Source organism: Canis lupus, chromosome 25 (assembly GCF_048164855.1).
Source record: "Canis lupus baileyi chromosome 25, mCanLup2.hap1, whole genome shotgun sequence".
In the NCBI taxonomy this organism is placed as follows: Eukaryota; Metazoa; Chordata; class Mammalia; order Carnivora; family Canidae; genus Canis; species Canis lupus.
Window position 1 is genome coordinate 141,361 of NC_132862.1, and position 21,830 is coordinate 163,190.

At 36.5% G+C, this 21,830-nt stretch overlaps 2 protein-coding genes across 5 annotated transcripts in view; both read right to left on the reverse strand.

The window, feature by feature from the left end:
- The window catches only part of LOC140616945 (olfactory receptor 6C4-like), a 69,335-nt gene that overhangs the window by 7,998 nt on the left and 39,507 nt on the right, over window positions 1-21,830 (reverse strand). For 2 of the 4 annotated variants that reach the window (XM_072797597.1, XM_072797600.1), the window contains exons 2-3: window positions 15,228-15,285; window positions 14,307-14,473 (exon numbers count right to left, since the gene is read on the reverse strand). The gene's annotated coding sequence lies outside the window, so the exon portion shown is untranslated. The remainder of the gene's footprint in view (window positions 1-14,306; window positions 14,474-15,227; window positions 15,286-21,830) is intronic. The other 2 variants (XM_072797599.1, XM_072797598.1) reach the window with 1 other exon arrangement.
- Window positions 11,984-12,931, reverse strand: LOC140616755 (olfactory receptor 10A7). The gene has a single exon (XM_072797519.1). It carries the CDS (start codon window positions 12,929-12,931, stop codon window positions 11,984-11,986), a length of 948 nt encoding a protein of 315 aa, XP_072653620.1.

Here is a 21,830-nt window from a genome sequence, read left to right on the forward strand (position 1 = left end):
TATAATGTCTTGACATATGTATATTACAAAATGATCACAACAGTAAGTTCAGTTAACATCCACAACCTCACATAATTACAATTTTTTTTCCTTGTGATAACTTTTAGGATATACTCTCTTAGCAACTCTCAAATTTACCATACAGCGGCATTTACTGGAGTCGTGCTGATGTATATTGCATCCCCAGTACTTATTTATCTTATAACTGGAAGTTTGTACCTTTTAACCAACTTCACGTATTCTCTACCCATATGCCTTGCCTCTGGTAACCACAAATCTGATCTTTTTTTTTTTTCTATGTTTTTTAGATTCCATATATAAGTGAGATCATACAGTACATGGCTTTATCTGCCTAACTTATTTTACTTAGCATGATGTCCTCAGGTCCATCCATGTTGTCACAAATGGCAGGATTTGCTTCTTTTTTAGGGCTCAATAGTATTCCATTGCATATATATGTGTTGTTAATATAATTGTAAATAATGCTGCAGTGAACATGAGAGTGTGTGTGTGTATATATATATATAAACATATATATATATATATATAAAACATTGTGATTTCATTTCCTGTGTATATATACCCAGAAGTGGAATTGTTAGGTCATATAGTAGTTCTCCCTTTATTTTTAATTAATTAATTAATTAATTAATTAATTAATGAGACCGAGAGAGAGAGAGAGAGCTTGAGCAAGGAGGATAGAGAGAAGCAGGCTTCCCATGAGCAGGGAGCCTGATGTGGGGCTCGATCTCAGGGCCCTGGGATCACGACCCAAGCTGAAAGCAGATGCTTAACCAACTGAGCCACCCAGGTGCCCCTCCCTTTATTTTTTTAAATTATTTTTATTTTTTTAATAAAATAATTTTTATTGGTATTCAATTTACCAACATACAGAATAACACCCAGTGCTCATCCCATCAGTGTCCCCCTCAGTGCCCGTCACTCACTCACTACCACCCCCTGCCCTCCTCCCCTTCCACCACCCCTAGTTCGTTTCCCAGAGTTAGGAGTCTTTATGTTCTGTCTCCCTTTCTGATATTTCCCACACATTTCTTCTCCCTTCCCTTCTATTCCCTTTCACTATTATTTATATTCCCCAAATGAATGAGAACATACATTGTTTGTTCTTCTCCGATTGACTTACTTCACTCAGCATAATACCCTCCAGTTCCATCCACGTTGAAGCAAATGGTGGGTATTTGTCGTTTCTAATGGCTGAGGAATATTCCATTGTATACATAGACCACATCTTCTTTATCCATCATCTTTCGATGGACACCGAGGCCCCTTCCACAATTTGGCTGTTGTGGACATTGCTGCTAGAAACATCGGGGTGCAGGTGTCCCGGCGTTTCATTGCATCTGTATCTTTGGGGTAAATCCCCAACAGTGCAATTGCTGGGTCGTAGGGCAGGTCTATTCTTAACTCTTTGAGGAACCTCCACACAGTTTTCCAGAGTGGCTGCACCAGTTCACATTCCCACCAACAGTGCAGGAGGCTTCCCCTTTCTCCGCATCCTCTCCAACATTTGTGGTTTCCTGCCTTGTTAATTTTCCCCATTCTCACTGGTGTGAGGTGGGATCTCATTGTGGTTTTGATTTGTATTTCCCTGATGGCAAGTGATGCAGAGCATTTTCTCATGTGCGTGTTGGCCATGTCTATGTCTTCCTCTGTGAGATTTCTCTTCATGTCTTTTGCCCATTTCATGATTGGATTGTTTGTTTCTTTGGTGTTGATTTTAATAAGTTCTTTATAGATCTTGGAAACTAGCCCTTTATCTGATACGTCATTTGCAAATATCTTCTCCCATTCTGTAGGTTGTCTTTTAGTTTTGTTGACTGTATCCTTTGCTGTGCAAAAGCTTCTTATCTTGATGAAGTCCCAATAGTAATTTTTGCTTTTGTTTCTTTTGCCTTCATGGATGTATCTTGCAAGGTTACTGTGCCCGAGTTCAGAAAGGCTGTTGCCTGTGTTCTCCTCTAGGATTTTGATGGAATCTTGTCTCACATTTAGATCTTTCATCCATTTTGAGTTTATCTTTCTGTCTGGTGAAAGAGAGTGGTCTAGTTTCATTCTTCTGCATGTGGATGTCCAATTTTCCCAGCACCATTTATTGAAGAGACTGTCTTTCTTCCAATGGATAGTCTTTCCTCCTTTATCAAATATTAGTTGGCCATAAAGTTCAGGATCCACTTCTGGGTTCTCTATTCTGTTCCATTGATCTATGTGTCTGTTTTTGTGCCAGTACCACACTGTCTTGATGACCACAGCTTTGTAGTACAACCTGAAATCTGGCATTGTGATGCCCACAGCTATGGTTTTCTTTTTTAAAATTCCCCTGGCTATTCAGGGTCTTTTCTGATTCCACACAAATCTTAAAATAATTTGTTCTAACTCTCTGAAGAAAGTCCGTGGTATTTTGATAGGGATTTCATTAAACGTGTACATTGCCCTGGGTAACATTGACATTTTCACAATATTAATTCTGCCAATCCATGAGCATGGAATATTTTTCCATCTCTTTGTGTCTTCCTCAATTTCTTTCAGAAGTGTTCTATAGTTTTTAGGTTATAGATCCTTTACCTCTTTGGTGAGGTTTATTCCTAGGTATCTTATGCTTTTGGGTGCAATTGTAAATGGGATTGACTCCTTAATTTCTCTTTCTTCAGTCTCATTGTTAGTGTATAGAAATGCCATTGATTTCTGGGCATTGATTTTATATCCTGCCACGCTACCAAATTGCTGTATGAGTTCTAGCAATCTTGGGGTGGAGACTTTTGGGTTTTCTATGTAGAGTATCATGTCATCGGCAAAGAGGGAGAGTTTGACTTCTTCTTTGCCAATTTGAATGCCTTTAATGTCTTTTTGTTGCCTGATTGCTGAGGCTAGGACTTCCAGTACTATGTTGAATAGCAGTGGTGAGAGTGGACATCCCTGTCTTGTTCCTGATCTTAGGGGAAAGGCTCCAAGTGCTTCCCCATTGAGAATGATATTTGCTCTTGGCTTTTCGTAGATGGCTTTTAAGATGTCGAGGGATGTTCCCTCTATCCCTACACTCTGAAGAGTTTTGATAAGAAATGGATGCTGTATTTTGTCAAATGCTTTCTCTGCATCTAATGAGAGGATCATATGGTTCTTGTTTTTTCTCTTGTTGATATGATGAATCACATTGATTGTTTTACGGGTGTTGAACCAGGCTTGTGTCCCAGGAATAAATCCTACTTGGTCGTGGTGAATAATTTTCTTAATGTGCTGTTGGATCCTATTGGCTAGTATCTTGTTGAGAATTTTTGCATCCATGTTCATCAGGGATATTGGTCTGTAATTCTCCTTTTTGGTGGGGTCTTTGTCTGGTTTTGGAATTAAGGTGATGCTGGCCTCATAGAACGAATTTGGAAGTACTCCATCTCTTTCTATCTTTCCAAACAGCTTTAGGAGAATAGGTATGGTTTCCTCTTTAAACGTTTGATAGAATTCCCCTGGGAAGCCATCTGGCCCTGGACTCTTGTGTCTTGGGAGGTTTTTGGTGACTGCTTCAATTTCCTCCTTGGTTATTGGCCTGTTCAGGTTTTCTATTTCTTCCTGTTCCAGTTTTGGTAGTTTGTGGCTTTCCAGGAATGCGTCCATTTCTTCTAGATTGCCTAATTTATTGGCGTATAGCTGTTCATAATATGTTTTTAAAATCGTTTGTATTTCCTTGGTGTTGGTAATGATCTCTCCTTTCTCACTCATGATTTTATTAATTTGAGTCTCCTCTCTCTTCTTTTTAATAAGGTTGGCTAATGGTTTATCTATCTTATTAATTCTTTCAAAGAACCAACTCCTGGTTCTGTTGATCTGTTCCACAGTTCTTCTGGTCTCGATTTTGTTGAGTTCTGCTTGAATTTAATTAACTCTCTTCTTCTGCTGGGCGTGGGGTCCATCTGCTGTTTTTTCTCTAGCTTCTTTATGTGTAAGGTTAGCTTTTGTATTTGAGTTCTTTCCAGTTTTTGAATGGATGCTTGTATTGCGATGTATTTCCCCCTTAGGACTGCTTTTGCTGCATCCCAAAGATTTTGAACGTTTGTATCTTCATTCTCATTAGTTTCCATGAATCTTTTTAATTCTTCCTTAATTTCCTGGTTGACCCTTTCATCTTTTAGCAGGATGGTCCTTAACCTCCACGTGTTTGAGGTCCTTCCAAGCTTCTTGTTGTGATTTAGTTCTAATTTCAAGGCATTATGGTCTGAGAATATGCAGGGGACGATCCCAAACTTTTGGTATCGGTTCAGACCCGATTTGTGACCCAGTATGTGATCTATTCTGGAGAAAGTTCCATGTGCACTTGAGAAGAATGTGTATTCAGTTGAGTTTGGATGTAACATCTGTAGATATCTGTGAAATCCAACTGGTCCAGTGTATCATTTAAAGCTCTCATTTCTTTGGAGATGTTGTGCTTAGAAGACCTATCGAGGGTAGAAAGAGCTAGATTGAAGTCACCAAGTATAAGTGTATTATTATCTAAGTATTTCTTCACTATGGTTGTTAATTGGTTTAAATATTTGGCAGCTCCCATATTCGGGGCATATATATTCAGGACTGTTAATTCCTCTTGTTGGATAGATCCTTTAAGTATGAGATAGTGTCCCTCTTCATCTCTCACTACAGTCCTCAGGGTAAATTTTAGTTTATCTGATATAAGGATGGCTACCCCTGCTTTCTTTTGAGGACCATTTGAATGGTAAATGGTTCTACAACCTTTTATTTTCAGGCTGTAGGTGTCCTTCTGTCTAAAATGAGTCTCTTGTAGACAGCAAATAGATGGGTCCTGCTTTTTTATCCAGTCTGAAACCCTGAGCCTTTTGATGGGGTCATTAAGCCCGTTCACGTTCAGAGTTACTATTATGAGATATGAGTTTAGTGTCATCATGATATCTATTCAGTCCTTCTTTTTGTGGATTGTTCCACTGAACTTCTTCTTAAAGGGGAATTTTAAGAGTCCCCCTTAAAATTTCTTGCAGAGCTGGTTTGGAGGTCACATATTCTTTCAGTTCCTGCCTGTCTTGGAAGCTCTTTATCTCTCCTTCCATTTTGAATGAGAGCCTTGCTAGATAAAGTATTCTTGGTTGCATGTTCTTCTCATTTAGGACCCTGAATATATCCTGCCAGCCCTTTCTGGCCTGCCAGGTCTCTGTGGAGAGGTCTACTGTTACCCTAATACTCCTCCCCATAACAGTCAGGGATTTCTTGTCTCTTGCTGCTTTAAGGATCTTCTATCTTTGGAATTTGCAAGCTTCACTATTAAATGTCGAGGTGTTGAACGGTTTTTATTGATTTTAGGGGGGGATCTCTCTATTTCCTGGATCTGAATGCCTGTTTCCCTTCCCAGATTAGGAAAGTTTTCAGCTAGGATTTGTTCAAATACATATTCTGGCCCTCTGTCCCTTTCGGCGCCCTCGGGAACCCCAATTAAACGTAGGTTTTTCTTCCTCAGGCTGTCGTTAATTTCCCTTAATCTAACCTCATGGTCTTTTAATTGTCTCTTTTTTCCTCCATTTCCCTCTTTGCTATCAACTTGTCTTCTATGTCACTCACTCGTTCTTCCACCTCGTTAACCCTCGTCATTAGGACTTCTAGTTTGGATTGCATCTCATTCAATTGATTTTTAATTTCTGCCTGATTGGATCTAAATTCTGCAGTCATGAAGTCTCTTGAGTCCTTTATGCTTTTTTCTAGAGCCACCAGTAGCTGTATGATAGTGCTTCTGAATTGGCTTTCTGACATTGAATTGTAATCCAGATTTCGTAACTGTATGGGAGAGGGGACTGTTTCTGATTCTTTCTTTTGAGGTGAGGTTTTCCTTCTAGTCATTTTGCTCAGTGCAGAATGGCCAAAAACAAGTTGTACTTGATAGAAGCGCGAACTCTTCTCACTGTAGTGTTCCAGCTGGTCTCTCTTTAAATCTCAGGCCGAATTCGTAGATTTTCAGGATGATTTGAAGGTTATCTAGGTAATTTGGTGGAGACAGGTGATTTGGGGACCCTACTCTTCTGCCATCTTGCCCCTCCTTCCCCTTTATTTTTTTTAAAGAGTACTTCATACTATGTTCCTTAGTGGGTTTTCCAATTTACATTTCCACAAACAGTGCACAACAGTTCCTTTTTTTCTACATCTTTTCCACTGTTATCTCTTGTCTTTTTTGATGCCAGTCACTTCAAGAAGTCCAAGGGGATATTTCACTGTGGCTTTAATTTGCGTTTTCCTGATGATTAGTGGCTTTGAGCACCCTTTCTCATACCTCTTGGGCATTTGAATATCTTTTTTGGAAAAATCTATTCAGATCATCTGCCTATTTTTAAACTAGATTATTTGGGGGTTTAGGCTATTGAGTTGTATGAGTTCTTTATATATTTTGGTTATTAATCCCTTGTCAGGTATATAATTTGCAAATATAGTCTCCCATTCCATAGATTGTTTTGCATTTTGCTGGTTGTTTCTTTTGCTGTGCAGAAGCTTTTCAGGTTGATGCAGTCTCACTTGTTTATTTTTTATTTTATTACTTTTGCTTAAGGTATTACATCCAAAATCATTGCTAAGACCCATGTCAAGAATTATTTTCCCTGTTTTCTTCTGAGAGTTTTATGGTTTCAGGTCTAACAGTTAAGTGTTTAATTTGAGTTAATTTTTGTGAGTGGCATAAGATAAGGGCCTAGTTTCATTCTTTTATGTGTGAATATCCAATTTTCCTAGCACAATTTATTGAAATGACCGTCTTTTCTCCCTTCTCAAGTATTACTTGATGTATATGCATCTAGGTTTCAAAAAGTAAGATTACTGTTTTTTCTACCACATGTTTGCTTTTGTTTTCCTCATGTATGGTTTTTGTTCAATTAAAATTTTAAAAATTGATTAAACAAATTATCAATTTTTTCTATCAAATATTTCTACCCAAATTTATCAATGGTTGTAGATAGAGAAAATACATCCAACAAATCTGAAAATTAATATTATAACTTTTAAGGCTATATCCAAGGACTTGTTTTGTTTTTTAAAGATTTTATTTATTTGAGAGAGAGAGCATGATAGAGAGCCTGAAGGGTGGGGACAGAGGGAGAGAGAGGGAAAGAGAGAGGGAGACTCCACACTGAGCAGGGTGTCCGGTGCAGAGCTTGATCCCAGACCCTGGGACCATGACCTGAGCTGAAGGCAGATGTTTAACCAACTAAGTCACCAAGGTATCCTAAAAGGCCCATTTAAAATTATTTCTGCACCATCTCCAGATGACCTTGAAATACACATAAGGTTATTACCAACTAATTTATGATGAAGAGGGATTTCTGTCTCTATATATCAATATATCCCATATATACATATGCATGTGTAATTTGTTTCTTCTAGATTTAGAATGTTCCTTTCATAATGTGTCTGTGTGAGCCATTTTGCTGGAACTTACAAATTAATTCAGTCAAATGACATTTGTTTATTTCTTTTCTGATTTATTTTTTTATCCAGTACACTTGTTCATTGAAAAAAAAATTAAAAAATAAAATAAAAAAGAAACAAAAACAGAAAACCAAAAAAACTGAAATTGATTTTTCATGATTTACACAGGAAAAATATTGAAAAGATGTTGAGAAGTATATCACGTATAAAATGGAAAGGAAACACAAAGATAAGCAGCAGTCAGGGCCACAGTGAAAATCTAAATTAATACTCCAGATTTAGTTGTGTAGACACATTGGTGTGACCACAGTGAAAACGTGGACGCCACAGCTTAATTTTGCACTACCAGTACTAGACTCTGGGGACGGCCACCGCCACTGCAGTCTCCTCTGCCCTTGGACACCGGGAACCACTGGCTTCTGTGAACCCCACTGTCCCCATTTCTTTGCATCCTTAAATCAGTATTTAAAATCTGATTAGTTGAGCTTAGCTTACAAATTTGCAAACGAGCTCTAAGGGAGTCTGGTAAAATATATATCCGGACTTCACTTCTCCATGGGAAATGGTTTTTGCCTTCCCTAAGACTCAAAATGAGGAGTCCAGAGGCTAAGTGGTCAGTAAATCATCACTGCTCTCTCCTTTCCAAATATACTAAATTGTAGTAGCACAATGAAAACTCACATGACTTTGCCACAAGCCTGTGGCATAGATGATGGTTCATGGGGAATAAATAGTTACTGATTATTGGATCTGGAATTCAAAATTGTGATTATCTGACTACCAAGTATGTAAGTTTCATTCCATAATGAATTAGCATTTTAAGTATATTTTATCCTCTCTACAACCTAAATATCACGCACTCACTATCAATATTATTTTATAAGAGTTTATAAATGTGAATGTATGGTCATTTTATAGCATTGATTTTAACAATTGAGAATTTTGCTTTGTCACCTCATTATATAATTGTATTTTTACTAATTGCTCTTAAGTTTTGTCTCCTAACCAAAATAAAAGTCTCTTGGGGCAGGGTTATTTCCTGATGTTAAATATAAATATAAACCAATGTTACACATTGGATTGGATTCACTAATTTGACTTGACTGCCATTGAAATAGAGCAAAGATAGGCTTTTTAAGCTACATTGAAATGTCAACCATGTTGACTGCTCTTCTTACCTCAGCTCTCATACATGTGACAGGATTGGATAATATGTAAAGTAACTGATCTAACCAATTCTTATCTTAGGGATACCGGGGTTGGCCGTTGAGGATATCCTCTGACACTTAAACTTACAGATATTTGGAGGACATACAACCTGAAATGTTTCTAAATAACAGTAGAGGCACATATGGGGCAGTGATTTGTGGAATTGTAAACTTAAGAAAAGCTCCTTACAGAATGTTTTTTGCACGATAACTGAAAAAAATCAATCATATCATCATTAAAAAAGTGATGAAAATATTTGTCCATAGAAAATTCTGGAATTGCTGTTAAGTGATGAAAAATCTTAGCATTTTTGTGTGTGAACAACTCATCCAATGTGTCCTTTTAATCATCTCTCCAGATATAATGATGACTCCATTAATTAGCTTTTGGAACTCTAACAAAAAAATCAATTTGTAAATTAAGGATGACAGGCTTAAAAAGTCTCCTCAAGGGTTTTGTGGCTCTGTGGCTTATATTAATTTAAATAAAACTATATGAAATATCATAATTGTATTTTAAATTCCCTGCAAAAAGCCATGGGATATAAATCACACAAAATATGCAATAAGTGAATGCCTTATAAAAATTTTTGCTTACATCTTACAAGAAGAAGTTAATTTTACATTTCACTCAAAACATAATACATGCATAGCTAAAACATACTTTTTCATATGTGGGATCCAATTTATATTTTCTCTCTCTTTTTAATGGTTTTATTTATTTATTCATGAAAGACAGAGAGAGAGAGAGACAGAAGGAGAGAGAGACACACACACAGAGGGAGAAGCAGGCTCCATGCAGCGGCCTGATATGGGACTCGATCCCAGACCCCAAGATCACAGCCTGAGTCAAAGGCAGACACTCAACTGCTGAGCCCCCAGATGTCCCTATATTTTCTCTTATTCTAACAATAATACTATGAGACACTCAGATAGGGTTTACTATGAATCAGATGCTCCCATAAACTCTTTTCATAAGTTGTTATGTTAATCTATTCTTGATTTTATTATGCTAGCTTATTAAACACATACATATACACTACTAAACTGATTTTATAATCTCACAGTCTACTCATGAGTCACATTCAAATAGTAGGAAACCAAGGGTACTTGAGTGGCTCAGTCAGTCAAGTGTCTACCCTTGATTTTGGCTCAGGTCATGATCTGAGTGTTGTGGGATCAAGGCCGATGTTGGGCTCCACTCTTAGTGGGGAGTCTTCTTGAGATTCTCTCCCTCTCCCTTTACCCCTCCCACTGCACTATATTGCTCTCAAATAAATGAATATTTTTTTAAAAAAGAAAACTATTGTAACAGTCTTACCAGATGATCACTGAACTTAGCAACATTAATTTGGAGTATGTGAGTTAGGTTTAAACAATTAAAAGGCCACTGAAGGAGAAAGATTTAAAGGAACCGACATTCCCTATCCCAAACTCCCATTATACTCAATGGATACATACCTCAGGAAATTACAATTAAATTAAAAGTCATCACAAGTTGCAAATTTGTGATGATTTTAAATTTTTCTGGGATACTGAACAAGAATGATAGAGGGTAGTTTCTGCTTAAAGAAAAATCTGTACGATTAAGAAAAGCATTGGCTAATGAAGACTTAGAGCAACAGATAGTATCAGGCATAAATTGCATATTCAAAGCCAATATATCTTTATGAGTGTGGAAATATGAAATTTTCCCAAATTACATTTGACTCGGTTTCCTTTTGTCTTCTTAGTTGAATTAAGAATTAAGATATTAATTTAAGATATTTATGGCCTTAAAGGCAAAATCACCACATATAAGTGGTGTTTTATCAGGATGAAAATATCCTGATATTTTTAAGAAGTCAACATATTGAATTTCAAATGCAGAAAGGTCTGAATTTGAATTTTTGTGGTTACCTCTCAAAACTCTTTGCCCTGTAAAGATACTTAAACTTTCTGGTCCTAATTCATCTTCTATGAGAAATAATGTATAATAGGATCTACCTTTTGGGTTGTTGCAAGGCCATTTATGAAAGACTGTGCCTTGATAGATCACATTGGTTATTATTATCACTACTCTTGCTTTCATTATAGTGGCAAGCAAGTATCTCTTGTTTAAATTCTAAGAAGTAATAGCTAATTAATAAAAATTAATATAGGAGCCTGAGTGGCTCAGTCAGTTGAGTGTAGGACTCTTGGTTTTTGCTCAAGTCATGATCTCAGGGTCATGAGATTGAGCCCTGTGTTGGGCTCTGTGCTCAACGTGGAGTCTGTTTGAGATTCGCTCTCCCTCACCCTTCTCCCATTCTCTCTCTCAAATAATCCTAAAAAAATAAAATAAAAATTAATAGATGATTAAGCCAATAACCAAAGCAGTCCAGAACCATGTCATCAAATAGTTAATACGAAGGTAATCTTATTATATAACCTCATTTAAAACAGCAACCTATATAAAGAATCTGAACCATGAATTCTTGGCAACTACAAGTTTCCACTTTTAAATACATCTTTTAAAAAGTTACTTAAGGGATCCCTGGGTGGCTCAGTGGTTTGGTGCCTGCCTTTGGCCCAGGGCGCGATCCTGGGGTCCCGGGATCGAGTCCCACATCGGGCTCCTTGCAGGGAGCCTGCTTCTCCCTCTGCCTGTGTCTCTGCCTCTCTCTCTCTCTCTCTCTCTCTGTGTGTGTGTGTGCCTACCATGAATAAATAAATAAATAAATAAATAAATCTTTAAAAAAATAAAAAATAAATAAAAAGTTAATACACATTACAAGATTATATTTGCATCATATTGCAGAATATATAGGGGCTTGTGGGTGAATATTTTCATTTATGCTTCATAACTTTTCTATTCTTATCTGTGCCCCACAAAGCTGACCTTCATCTACTGCTTTGACAGCAATTCTTGCCATCTCTCTCAGATTTGGTTTGATGAAGGACAGGCATCAGCAGATTTGAGCGAGTCAGAATAAATTAAGGCTGGGGTGGCTGCCTTCTTCTACTAAAGAACAGAGCCTCTCTTGGGTGGCTTTTACTTATAGTTGTAGCATCGTCCAAGTTCCAGGTCTTACTTCTTCCCCTTGCCTCTTCAGATCAAGACATGTGGAATTTCCATCATATGAGCTGTGGGACAATTAACTATATTTGCCCCCCCAACTCCCCAATTCATAAATACCCCCCTCATAAAGATTGTCTCAATTATCCTAAGAATACGATCTGTCTTTTGCTGGGAATCTGACTGATACCCTGAGACCCACCCCTCACAGTAAGTGCCACTAAAAAACTCAGAGCGAATCTTGCACTCCTTTTAAGCTTTTGTCTGTGGGTTCTGTTGTCCCTACTTTGTTTAGAAACATTCTATGCAATAGAAGTCAAAACGCATCTAACTTCAAGACTTTTCGGGTAACTGTCCTCTTGACTGCCCCCTTCACTTCATTGTTCCTTAGGCTGTAGATGATGGGGTTTAACATAGGAGTGATGACAGTGTAGGACAATGACACTAGCTTCTTGCTCTCTGGGGACTGGTTGGATTTGGGTCGCAGGTAGGTCAAGCTGGCTGTTCCATAGAAAAGGGATACCACAATGAGGTGTGATGAACAAGTGGAGAATGCCTTCTGACGACCGGTAGCAGAGGGCATCTTCAGGATGGTTATGATAATGCGGGTGTAGGAGACCAAAATGAGGGAAAAGGGAAACATGATAAACAGTAGTGTGGAAGCAAGTGCTTGCATTTCATACATGGTTGTATCTTGAGTGACTAGTTTCAGCACTGGGGGACCATCACAAAAAAAGTGGTCTATGGTATTTGGTCCACAGAAAGGAAGGGCCATCAACCAAGCTGTTTGTAGCATAGAGACAGGAACCCCAGACATCCAAGAGCCGACAGCCATCCATAAACATAGGGACCTATTCATTATGACTGAATAACGGAGAGGGTTACCAATGGCCACAAAGCGATCATATGCCATCATAGACAGGAGAAAACATTCGGAGCTGCCGAAGAAAAAGAAAAAGTACATCTGGATACCACAGCCCACAAAAGAGATGATCTTCCTTAGGGACACTAGATCCACCAGCATCTTCGGCACCATGACCAAGGTAAAACAGACTTCAAGAAGTGATAGGTTTCGGAGAAAGAAGTACATGGGTGTTTGAAGAGCAGGATCCACACTGGTAACTGTGATAATAAGGAAATTGCCCAACAAAGTGACTGTATAGATGATGAGGAACAAAATAAAGAGGGAAACTTGCATCTCAGGGTTATTTGTAAAACCGAGAAGAACAAATTCAGTGACTCTGGTGTGATTTTCACAAATCATATTTTAGAATCGTTTCCCTGTAAGAATAAAAGTATGTGCATCAAAAGATACCATTTAAATATAGAAATAACTTCAAAAATATCAATAAAGTCCATTAAGTGTGTCTCTGTGCTCATGTGTCTCACCATTCTATTTCTCTGAAACAGAAAGAATGTGTAAAATAAGATACAATTAAGGAAAAAATATTTTGCATGAATCTTACTAATGCTTATCACCTAGGTGCGGTTTTTGTCTGGTCAGTGGTCATAGCGTGCAGCTCATATTTTTCATCAGAGACATGCTATTATCATTAAGTAGAAGTAGCTTAGATAGGTCATCATTATGATAGAATCATCTACCACTTTTTAAAAAATATAAAGTAAGTCCAGGGTACAAAAAGATAAATTATGGGCTAGTTTTATTTTTCTAATCTTTTATAATATTAATGACACGTTTCTCCTGAATGGAGTGTGTTCCACATCATCATTCACTATGTACATACATATACACCTGCATATACATATATGAGATCAGTAAATAAACAGAAGTAAAAAATAAATATAACATATACTTTTGATTTTGCTGCTTTTCTGTAATCTTCATGGGACTGGTAATTTATGTGATTTAAAATATTTTTATTTTATTTAAAATCAATTAACATTTAATGTATTATTAGTTTCAGAGGTAGAGTGATTCATCAGTTGTATGTGATTTTTTATATTGTCTCTTGAATCATAATTTGACTTCACTGGGCCCCTATTTCTTATTATGCACATAGTAGAGTCATATTATTCGAGTTGTGGGAAGCAGAATTATTTTGATGGATGGGAATGGAAATGAGTGTTGGAAGGAAGACTTCTGTATTGAACGTCATAATCACTGAGTAGTAAAAAAACACCATATTCTGACTGAATATGGTATTCAATAGAGATGTCCTCCTTCCAACACTCATTTCAGTCCTCATCCGTCAAAACAGTCCTGCCTCCCACTGAGCTGTGACTTTGATCAATCATCATTTACCAAGTAATGATGGAGTGCAGGATGTTGGACATGGTTCAGCAAAAGACCACAAGGGAAAGCAAAATAGAGTTTATTACTCGCTGGATGTGGAGGAGAACACAGCCCGCTCAAGACCACATGGGGAAGTCAACACTCAGGGCAGGCAGAGGGACTGGAACAGGTGCTGACGGCACATACTTTTATTAGGGCTCAAGGGTGGAGTACTTCGGAGTTCCCTGGCTGATGCCAGATTGGTCAATTTAAGCCAAAAAGAACAGGATTTCTATATGCTTCCCAGTAGTTTTAGCTAAGGGTGTAGAAGAAGGACCTGGAAGATAAGGGAGCCTATTATTCATCACAAGGCCCATGGGGGGTGGTGTTTGTAGCCAGAACTTACATTTACTTATGACTCTGTGGGCTGTTGTCCAGGATGTACACTTGAAGGAAGGGTTAATGTTGGCTCAAGGTCCCTCAGGCATCGTGGCGACCCCAGATGGATGCCAAGTCAGCAGCTTTATGAAGTGGTTTAGCCGAACTCTCAACAGTGGTCAATCACTTCCAAAACTGCATGGTCAGAAGTGAGACTCAGTCACTATTGTATGTCCACTAAAAATCTAGTTGTCAAAGTACCGACTCAATTATTTTGAACTCAAGCGTTATATCTTATTTAGAGTAAAATATTTTGGCTGAAAGAAGAATTATAAAAATACTTTCTGTAAAAATTTTACTTGGCAATAGCATATCAAACATTAGTCATCCGAAAAAACAGTTATTCATGATGCTACATGGAAGCTGAGATGAGCAATGTTTCTTTTTTTTTCCAAATATTGGAGTTAGGTGAATATTGGACCTATTAGTTCACAATACATATTTCAAGTTTAATGTAGAAGAAAGTTTAACTACTTCATTTTAGAGTAAAATTGTCTTTAAAATGGGTTTCCCCTCCCTGAGTAAGGTGTGGGGAACTCAGAGCCTATAGGTCCATTCTGAAACAAGTAGCTCAATCAAAGAATTCTGTTTTAATTCCACCCCAAACATATGTACCTTTGATAGTATCTCACCTGCGTTTTTTGCTTTCTGTAAGTTCTGGGCCAATTCCTCAATAGCATAAGGAAAGGAGCTCTGGTGACCCGACAGCTATCCATTCCTCTAGAAGTCCCAGGACAATAGGTAACAGATGTTACAGTGACTGTGCCCATTACTCTCTCACCATAATTGCAAAACCTACTTCAATACCATGCTCATCCTCAGTAATAGCAACAACATTATTGCTGGCACATTTAGCAAAACTAAAAAAAACTTGTATTACCATGCTTACCAGTATTTTGCAACAACTCTAAACTTGTTATGGCTCTAAAAATACTCCACTTTTTTGTCTTGAGAAAAAAAAAGAATATGAGTTGATGAAGGTATCACTATTTCATGATATTCATTCATTTATATTTATTATGTTACGATATTTAGTGTAAGCCTAAAGGGCCCACACCATCACTGTCTCTCAGAATTCTAATACTGATACGGCAGAGAGCAAGGCTAGATTGGCTAAACTTTGAGAGGTCAGGGTCTACAGTGTACCATTCATGGTCTCTAATATAAAATATGAACAAGGCTGTCCAAGAAAATTGTCAGTTTCTTGATTTCTTGATAATTAATGTACACTTTTCACCTTGCCTGGGCACATTACATTGCATATATCCTCTTAAAAAAAAAGATCCATCAGCAATGATTTCAGTCACTACCCCCGATTTATATGAATATCTGTTTTCTTTAATTTGCAAACAGTGACTGAGTTGCCATTATTACTATGTAGCTCTAGAGAATATACTATTTTACTTGTTGCATGGCATTTTGATAATTTAATGCCATTTCCTTATGTCTACTAATGTAGTTGGCTCTGTCTAATGAGGCTAAAGAGCTGCTTCACTTACTAAGCAGGTCAACCTTAAGTGTTTCTGAAGAAATAGTCTTTACCTTTCCTTCTGGCCAGCTTTCTCACAAATACATGTTTTCTTTTTTAAAAAAAAGTTAATTACGATTCAATGCAATTACATCATCAGTATTTGGAATACAAGCCAACACTCTTATCGTTATTAAATTTCTCTAACTGGAACAGGGCAACACAAAATAAATCTGTAAACTGGAGAACAAATGAACCCAGTATCAGTATTGAAATACTTTATATGGTTCTAATCCACAGCATTCCTTCAGTACACAACTCTCATTTTTCCCTTAATACTCTTTTCTTGGGCAGCCCAGGGGGCTCAGTGGTTTAGCGCTGCCTTCAGCTCAGGGCGTGACCCCAGGTCCCAGGATCAAGTCCCACGTCGGGCTCTCTGCATGGAGCCTGCTTCTCCCTCTGCCTGGGTCTCTGCCTCTCTCTCTGTCTTTCATGAATAAATAAATAAAAACTGTAAAAAAAAAAAAACTCTTTTCTTTAGCATTCTATAGCCGAGAGAAAACAAAGGCCCGATTACTTTTTGTTTTCTTTACTTTAATAAAGCATAAACTCACTCCTTTTTCCAAAAATAAAGTCCCATATTTACTTTTCTTAAAATGTTTTTATTACACACAGATATCCAGAAAAACTAGCTTTTTTTCTTAAAAATTGGGAATGAAATAAGCCATAAAGAATATTGTGATGTATCTTACCAAATAAAACCCCATATTTCTTCTTTAACTAGAAACAATGATATTTTTAAAGATAAGTAATTCTGTTGACTAGTTCAAATCTTCAGAATTCAGCAAATACGAGAGTGCCAGGGTGGCTCAGTCAGTTAAGTATCTGCCTTCAGCTTAGGTCACGATCTCGGGGTCCTGGGATTGAGCCCCATGTAGGGATCTGTTCAAAAGGGAGTCTGCTTCTCTCTCTCTCTCTCTCTCTCTCTCTCTCTCTCTCTCTCTCGTAAATAAATAAAATCTTTAAGAAAATTAAGCAATTACCTTAGGCAGACTAACCTACTTTGCATTGGCACTAAATGGTTGATATATTTTAGTGGTAATATTTAAAATGTGACTGGCCTTGGGGAAATGATCCCAGGGACATTAGAAGGAACTACTGTTAATTAAACAATCCTTTTATCTCATAGGGGAGAATACAGAATTTTCATGGAACTGTTTATATTTTCCTTATGTTATAATGACTGCAATTCAATATGTATTTCTCAATAATAGAAAATTTGTGGTGGGTCTGTTGAGCACACTGGTCAAATCCCTCAGGATTATAATTATTAATATGCCAAGACTATGTGAGGAACAGGATTTTAATTTTCCCCATAAGATTTTTGTATTTTTTGTGGAATAGATTTTGGTCCAATACTGATAAAAGATATTTATACCATGTCCTTAAAACTTGCATACTTTTTAAATTTCAATTTTTATTTCATTTTTAAATCTTATTTTAAACATAAATTTTCCTAATAATCTTTTTCAAATGATTAAACACATCAAGTTAAGCTAATAATCAGCATGTATTTTATTGTCTTAAATTCTAAATAGCTTAGCTGTTAAAAACATAGTTTGGCTGTTGGTTTATTTTAATAGAAGAACATTGTAAACAGTACCAAGATTCACATACTGTTCCATGGAAGCAGTAGCTTGTAGTCTCTAACATGGTTAATGCCATAAAGAAGTAAGTAAGTCTTCTTCTTTTTTTTCAATACCAGGAATGTTTTATCCTTAGAATTTCTAAGACTTCATTATCAATATGAAATATTTATTAAACATTTTTTTTTAGTTTCAGGGATAGAATTTAGTGATTCATCAGTTGCATATAACACCCAGTGCTCATTACATCAAGTACCTCCTTAAAGCCCATCACCCAGTCACCCCGTCCTCCATCCACCTCCCCTCCAACAACCTACAGTTTGTTTCCTATAGGGAAGAATCTATTATGGTCTCTCTCCCTCTCTGATTTTGTCTTATTTTATTTTTCTTTCCCTTCCCCTATGTTCATTTTTTTTTCTTAAATTCCACATATGACTGAAATCATATGATATTTGTCTTGTATTTGATCTATCTTAATTCATACCTGTACCAAATAAGTAACCATGCATCATATAAAGGATATAGTTAGAAGTTGGCTAAGAAAATCAGTGGAAAATGGTGCATTACTAAATTTATGCATCAGGCTTTTGTTGGTTTTTTTTGAATGTTATTTATTTATTTAGTTTTAAATTTAATTTTATTTAAATTCAATTTGCCAAATATAGTATAACACCCAGTGCTCATCTCATCATATGCCCTCCTTAATGCCCATTACTCAGTTACCCTATCCTCCCACCTACCTCCCCTTCTGCAACCCTTTGTTTCCCAGAGTTCGGAGTCTCTCATGGTTTGTCTTCCTCTCTAATTTTTCCCACTTAGTTTTCCCCTTCTTTTATCATCCCTTTCACTATTTCTTATATTCCACATACAAGTGAAACCATATCTGATAGTTGTCTTTCTATGATTGACTTACTTCACTCAGCATAATACCCTCCAGTTCCATCCGCATCAATGTAAATGGTAGGTATTCATTCTTTCTGATGGGTGAATAATATTCCATTGTATAAATAGACCACATCTTATTATATTTAATGATTTATTTATTTATTTGAGAGACAGAGAGGGAGAGAAAAAGGGAGGGGCACCATGCTGAGCATGACCCTGAGATCATGACCTGAGCCAAAGTCAAGAATTGGATGCCTAACCCACTTAACTCACTTTTTTTTTTTTTTTTTTTTTTTTTTTTTTGCCATTATACTCTTTATTAGTCTGGGTAGATTGCTCTCCACTTGCTCTCACTCCTCCCAAACATACTTACCATACTTCCAATACTCTATTTATCACCATTCTCAATTTTATGTTCAAGATATATTTGTTGAAACCATACTAAATTACCATAGCTTTCGTAACTGGGAAGAACTATGAAATAAATGCTGACGTCTGAGTGCCTACTCTATGCTAAGCATGGTTTTTGGCATTTCACACTCATTAACATAATTATCAAGACAAACGTAACAGGTATTTGCCTACCTTAGTAGATGGGGAGACAGAGACAGAGAGAATGAGTAACATGCCCTAGTTCTATGTTTGAATCCTGGGCTTGAGCCGCCCAGGAGCCCCTCTTTAAAAATAAATAAATAAATAAATAAATAAATAAATAAATAAATATTTTATAAGATCTCAATAAGAAAACTGAAAATCAGCTTGTCCAACCATATGGTGAATTTCAATGGAATTATTTTTAAATTATCTGTTCCTAAATGAGTAACACTGTCTCAACGCAAACAAAATTCAGGTAAAATACACTATGTAGGGTCATCGTATGTGTCCAAATGCCACTCTACAATAGTTTAACTTCTTACCAATTTTTTAAAGTCACATTGTACACTGCATTCCCTGAGTATATACTACTGCCATCTTGTGGATAGTTCATCATACTATTTTGACCAAAATTTTTCCAGTAATTTGCCTGAAAACAAATCAATGTTTTTTTCCTATAGATTTTTTTGTTCACCTATGTAGCGGCAGGCACTGTGCTAAGTAACAGTTTGAAAGTTAAACAGAGATTCCCATTTCAAAAAATTACATAGTAATTCTCATTTGATGAAATTCATTTTGAAAGTGTGAAGAATGAAGATATGTGAACAAGAAAGAGTGTCTAGTACCTCTTAAATAAAGTTAAAATATGACCTTACTTTTGTCTAGGATTTGATACATAGATTTCAATTTCAAGGACGCTTGGGTGGCTCAGCGGTTGACTGCCTTTGGCTCAGGGTGTGATCCTGGAGACACGGGATCGAGTCCCACATCAGGCTCCCTGCATGGAGCCTGCTTCTCCCTCTGCCTGTGTCTCTGCCTCTCTCTGTGTGTCTCTAATAAATAAATAAATAAATAAATAAATAAATAAATAAAACCTTTAAAAAAAGATTTTGATTTCAGATTTTAATGTATGACTCAATTCAGAGAATATCAAGCTCTTAGAAGACGACAAACACAAACTCATCTAAAAGTGCTGTGTAAATTTGAAACTTATGTAAACACTAAAGGTGTGTAAAATACTATTTGTGTCCTTTAAACTGAGGAATATATCTTTTACTTTTTTTTTTAAAATTTGAGTATAGTTGACATACAAGCTTTATTTTTTTAAGTAAACTCCTCCCAACCTGGGATTTGAACTCATGAACCTGTCACGAGTAGTAAGAGTAGCATTCCAAGAGTCATTTCTAAGGATTCGCATGATTAGATTGAGCTAACTCAGATTGCTCGGAATAATCTCTCCACCTTAAAGTCCCTAGCATTTTTATACCTACAAAATGACTTTTTTCCATATAAGGTGACATATTCACAGATTTTGAGTATTAGAGTATGGACATCTTTGGGGAGCCATTATTCTTCCTGACATATTGATTTGTCAAAAAGTAATCCAGAATTCATAAAATTTCTAATTAAAGTGCATTGAGAATTATTTTTAATAACATCAAAAAATAATGACTTAACTATTCATCCCTAGAATCAAAAAGAAAACTAGCAAATTAAATCAAATGAAAACAGAAGGAAATAACCTACAAAGAAAACATCAGAGATTAATGAAACAAAATATATGTACAGAGGAGCGTATTAGTGGAGCCAACAGCGATTCTTGGAAAAGAATTAAAATTTGGTAGTACTCTGTCAAGATATACTCAGAAAATAAACTGAATAATATTCTAAAAAGCATAATGAATAATACATTACAAAAATAAATAATGAATAATACATTACAAAAATAAATAATAAATAAGTGGTATCTCCCTTCAGGTAATCCAGTAAAAGAAGAATAAACATCAAATAAACATAACAATGTAGATGAATAAAATTTTAAAACCCTAAGGAAAAAAATATAATTTTCTGAGGCTGATTCCAGAAGAAATAGATAACTGGTCCAGACAAACAATTTTTAAAGAATGAATCAGGTGGTTCAGTCAGTTAAGCATTTGCCTTCGGCTTGAGTCATGACCCCGGGGTCCTGGAATCAAGCCCGGTGCTGGGCTCCTGGCTCGGTAGGGAGGTGTTTCTCCCTCTCCTTCTGCTCCTCCCTTCCAGTGCTCGGTCTCTCTCTCTCTGTCTCTCTTTAAATAAATAAATAAATAAACAAACAAACAAACAAACAATAAATCTTCAAGAAAAAAAAATGAATCAGTAGTCTAAAGACTTCCCCTTCAAATTATAGAACCAGATGTCTTCACCAGAAAATTCTACCAAACAATTGAAAACAAATACATACACACAATCAAGTCTTTCACAAACTGTTTTTGTGTGTAAATAACAGAAGAGATGTTAATATTCCAAAATTATTGTATAATCGAATCACTATTGACACCTAATTGCAATAAATTCTCTAGTAGGAAGGGATATTACCAATTTTATTATTGAACATCAGTGTAAAAACCCCAAATTAGGTGTCAGGAGAAATAATTCAGTAATGCATGAAAATGATGACATATAGTGATCAAATTTGACATTAGAAAACCAGTCAATATAATTTACCATTTTAAGAGATAAAAACAGAAAATCACGTGATCTTTTTGTTAGGTGAATACAAAGAGTTTGACTATTTCACAGTCATTCTTTATAAAAACTCTCAGCAATCTATTGATTATAATTCTCTATTACCATGTCGCAAATTAACTCAATATTTACAACAATAATAAACATTGATTACTTCACAGTTCCCATGGTTTTTGAATTTCAGTTTATCTGAGAGCTTTTGGCTCAGAGCCATTCATTAGGTTGCACTCAGATATGCACTCAGATACCTCGCTGGTATGTGGGATCTCAGGAAACTGAGCTCAAGGAAACAGAGTAGCCTGGTGGTTGCCAGGGGCAGAGGCAGAGCTGGGTGGGGAGGGAAGGCGTTAGTCAAAGGGTGTGAGCTTCCAGGTATAAGGTGAATAAGTTC